This window comes from Eriocheir sinensis, chromosome 42 (genome assembly GCF_024679095.1).
Source record: "Eriocheir sinensis breed Jianghai 21 chromosome 42, ASM2467909v1, whole genome shotgun sequence".
In the NCBI taxonomy this organism is placed as follows: Eukaryota; Metazoa; Arthropoda; class Malacostraca; order Decapoda; family Varunidae; genus Eriocheir; species Eriocheir sinensis.
Genome location: NC_066550.1, coordinates 14,140,460 through 14,144,688, shown reverse-complemented (window position 1 = coordinate 14,144,688; position 4,229 = coordinate 14,140,460). Strand labels below are relative to the sequence as shown.

Here is a 4,229-nt window from a genome sequence, read left to right as displayed (position 1 = left end):
TTTGGCCCGTCGCTGCTACTGGGTTAAGTCTCATGAATGTCTGAAGGTGTGGTAACACTTGCCGAGTATGCCGAGGAGCTGGTCGAGTGTGAGGAGGTCATGCTGAACCAGGTACGGCTCAGGCTCGTAACGTAGACGCCTGGCGGGACCCGACATGGCGATGACCTGACCTGGAGAGAGGGGGGAGGGGGGGGGGGAATAATTAGAGGGGTTCTATGGGGGCAGCCAATCCCAAAATAACAAGGTCACCAAGACTCACCAATATGTTCTGCAGGTTTCCTAATAATGGCAGATAAAAAATTTAATCAATGCCGACATACACTGGGGGTGCGTTGCTTCACCCACCCTGAAGCCAAACTCATGTGTTCCTCTGAGGAAGTGTCCATGCAGACCCCTATCCCTTGACAGCATATAATTCCTTGACAAGAAATAGTCCCTTGACCAATGAACTCTTGACAACAGATAAACCCTTGACAGCAAGATATAACTCCTTGACAGCAAATAATCCCTTGACAGATTAAACCTTTGACAGCAGCATATAACAACCCCTTGACAACATATAATTCTTTGACAAGAAATAGTCCCTTAACCAATGAACTCTTGACAACAGATAAACCCTTGACAGCAAGATATAACTCCTTGACAGCAAATAATCCCTTGACAGATTAAACCTTTGACAGCAGCATATAACAACTCCTTGACATCATATTAAACCACTGACAACATATAAGACACTTGGCAACAGCATAAACCCTTGACAATAGCATAAACCCTTGACAGCATATTAAACCCTTGACAGCATATTAAACCCTTGACAACAGCATAAACCCTTGACAGCATATTAAACCCTTGACAGCATATTAAACCCTTGACAACAGCATAAACCCTTGACAGCATATTAAACCCTTGACAGCATATTAAACCCTTGACAACAGCATAAACCCTTGACAGCATATTAAACCCTTGACAACAGCATAAACCCTTGACAGCATAAACCCTTGACAACAGCATAAACCCCTGACAGCATATTAAACCCTTGACAGCAGCATAAACCCTTGACAGCATATTAAACCCTTGACAGCAGCATAAACCCTTGACAGCATATTAAACCCTTGACAACAGCATAAACCCTTGACAGCATATTAAACCCTTGACAGCAGCATAAACCCTTGACAGCATATTAAACCCTTGACAACAGTATAAACCCTTGACAGCAGCATAAACCCTTGACAGCATATTAAACCCTTGACAACAGTATAAACCCTTGACAACAGCATAAACCCTTGACAGCATATTAAACCCTTGACAGCAGCATAAACCCTTGACTGCATATTAAACCCTTGACAACAGCATAAACCCTTGACAGCATATTAAACCCTTGACAACAGCATAAACCCTTGACTGCATATTAAACCCTTGACAACAGCATAAACCCTTGACAGCATATTAAACCCTTGACAGCAGCATAAACCCTTGACAGCATATTAAACCCTTGACAGCAGCATAAACCCTTGACAGCATATTAAACCCTTGACAGCAGCATAAACCCTTGACAGCATATTAAACCCTTGACAACAGTATATAACCCCTAGAGAAATAGCCATTGATGGTACATAAAGCCTTGACAACATAAACCCTTGACAGCCTATTACTCCTTGACAACAGATAATGCCTTGACAACATATAAAACCCTTGACAGATAGCCCTTGACAACAGATAATGCCTTGACAACATATAAAACCCTTGACAGCAGCTTACCCCTTGACAGATGAACCCTTGACAGCATACAGACCACTGACAACATAAAAACCCTTGACAACAGCTTACCCCTTGACAGACGAACCCTTGACAGCACATAAAGTATTTGGAGAATGTTCAGCGTCCTTTCTCTCCCTTTTTTCTTCCTTTCTCTCCCTCCTTTCCTTTCCTTTCTCTCCCTCCTTTACTTCTCTTTCTCTCCCTCTTTTTCTTTCCCTCCCTCCTTTCCTTTCCTTTCTCTCCCTCCTCCCTTCCCTTTCTCTCCCTTCTTCCTTCCTTTCTCTCCCTCCTCCCTTCCCTTTCTCTCCCTCCTCCCTTCCTTTTCTCTCCCTCCTTCTTTCTTCCTCTTCTTTGGGGCTAGTTAGGCTCCCTTCGTTTGTTTACATCCTCTCTCTCTCCCTCCCTCCTCCCTCCTTGACTACCATGTTGCCGCTTTGAAATGACCTCTTATAACAGCCTATATTCCCTCTCCCGCGCCTCAAAATATAATGAATAACCATTAAAGGAAGATTAATGAAGGAGAAGACGCGTAAATCACCTTATATATGAAGGAATTCCTCTCCCTTCTCTCTCATTCGGAATGGAGGGGTGGGTGAACTTAAGCTTGATGTCCCGGTGACTTTGAATTTATCACCATTTTTACGGATAATAATGGATTGATTGATTGATTGATAGTTTATTGTTGCAGGTAAACAACAAGGGAGAAGGGTTGATTGATTGATAGTTTATTGTTGCAGGTAAACTTATACAACTATTAGTACATGTACGTGTAGGTAGCACCATGAAACTAAAAGTAAGAAATAAATGATTGATTGATTGATTGATAGTTTATTGTTGAATGATTGAAGTTTATTGTTACAAAGAGAAATACAAGAGGTATAAGAGGTCATGCCATCCCATCACTCGGACAATACATTATAATAAGTGCATGCATATAGTTGACAAGGCTTTCGTAGGAGATATGCGTAGGTGCGTTTTATGACCCTGGTGGTATAGAGTGACCCTTCGGCGGAAAAAAAATAGTCTCTCTCTCTCTCTCTCTCTCTCTCTCTGCTGGCATTGGGGGCTGGTGACACTCCCCCGTTGAGAGGCACTGGGGGGGCTGCTGGCACTCCCCCGTTGACAGGCACTGGGGGGGCTGCTGGCACTCCCCCGTTGAGAGGCACTGGGGGGGCTGATGGCACTCCCCCGTTGACAGGCTCTGGGGGGGCTGATGGCACTCCCCCGTTGACAGGCACTGGGGGGGCTGATGGCACTCCCCCGTTGACAGGCACTGGGTGGGCTGATGGCACTCCCCCGTTGACAGGCACTGGGTGGGCTGATGGCACTCCCCCGTTGACAGGCTCTGGGGGGGCTGATGGCACTCTCCCGTTGACAGGCACTGGGGGCTGATGGCACTCCCTGCTGACAGGCACTGGGTGGGCTGATGGCACTCCCCGTTGACAGGCTCTGGGGATGATGGCACTCCCCGTTGACAGGCTCTGGGGGGATGATGGCACTCCCCCGTTGACAGGCTCTGGGGGGCTGATGGCACTCCCGTTGACAGGCTCTGGGGGCTGATGGCACTCCCCGTTGACAGGCACTGGGGGCTGGTGGCACTCCCACGTTGAGAGGCTCTGGGGCTGATGGCACTCCCCGTTGACAGGCACTGGGGGCTGATGGCACTCCCCGTTGACAGGCTCTGGGGGGGCTGATGGCACTCCCCCGTTGACAGGCTCTGGGTGGGCTGATGGCACTCCCTCGTTGACAGGCTCTGGGGGGGCTGATGGCACTCCCCCGTTGACAGGCACTGGGGGGGCTGATGGCACTCCCCCGTTGACAGGCACTGGGGGGGCTGATGGCACTCCCCCGTTGACAGGCACTGGGGGGGCTGATGGAACTCCCCCGTGGCCAGGCACTGGGGGGGCTGATGGCACTCCCACGTTGACAGGCACTGGGGGGGCTGATGGCACTCCCCCGTTGACAGGCACTGGGGGGCTGATGGCACTCCCCCGTTGACAGGCACTGGGTGGGCTGATGGCACTCCCCCGTTGACAGGCACTGGGGGGGCTGATGGCACTCCCTCGTTGACAGGCACTGGGGGGGCTGATGGCACTCCCTCGTTGACAGGCACTGCGGGGGGGCTGCTGGCACTGTCCTCGGCCTTCCTGAGTGCCTGGGCCATTTAATTATGACGCCTATGTGACTGTCTGGAGTGCCTGACCCCTCACCAGCCAATCAGCTCCCGGGGATTCCATTAACATCATATGACGAACAGTGAAGGCAGTATAGTATTATTTTATCGATAGTTTTCCTCGCAATCTGCTATTTTAGTAAAGAATCATGCTTATCAATAACAAGTGCTATTTATGAGCTTGCTGCCTATTGATTAATCAGGTGGTTATAATAAATTTTACGATAGATCTGCTTTTAATTTGATGACGTATTGATGACGTCATTGGTTAGTGGGCTGCCCGGGCGGCCTCGACCAT

The 4,229-nt window shown here is 48.9% G+C and overlaps 2 protein-coding genes across 2 annotated transcripts in view; both read right to left on the bottom strand.

Moving 5' to 3' along the window:
* LOC127010127 (uncharacterized) overlaps positions 1-1,988 on the bottom strand; it is a 23,242-nt gene extending 21,254 nt beyond the window's left edge. The window contains exons 1-2 of the mRNA XM_050883972.1: positions 1,828-1,988; positions 63-170 (exon numbers count right to left, since the gene is read on the bottom strand). Of these exons, the coding sequence (XP_050739929.1) occupies positions 63-156 (94 nt within the window). The 5' untranslated portion in view covers positions 157-170; positions 1,828-1,988. The remainder of the gene's footprint in view (positions 1-62; positions 171-1,827) is intronic.
* A 582-nt stretch (positions 1,989-2,570) lies between these two features.
* On the bottom strand, positions 2,571-3,952 carry LOC127010246 (cysteine-rich, acidic integral membrane protein-like). Its single transcript, XM_050884119.1, has 2 exons — positions 3,424-3,952; positions 2,571-3,123 (listed from the first exon to the last, which is right to left on the bottom strand). The coding sequence occupies exons 1-2, from the start codon at positions 3,920-3,922 to the stop codon at positions 2,735-2,737; spliced, it is 888 nt and encodes a 295-aa protein (XP_050740076.1). The 5' UTR covers positions 3,923-3,952; the 3' UTR covers positions 2,571-2,734.
* Positions 3,953-4,229: the final 277 nt, after the last annotated feature.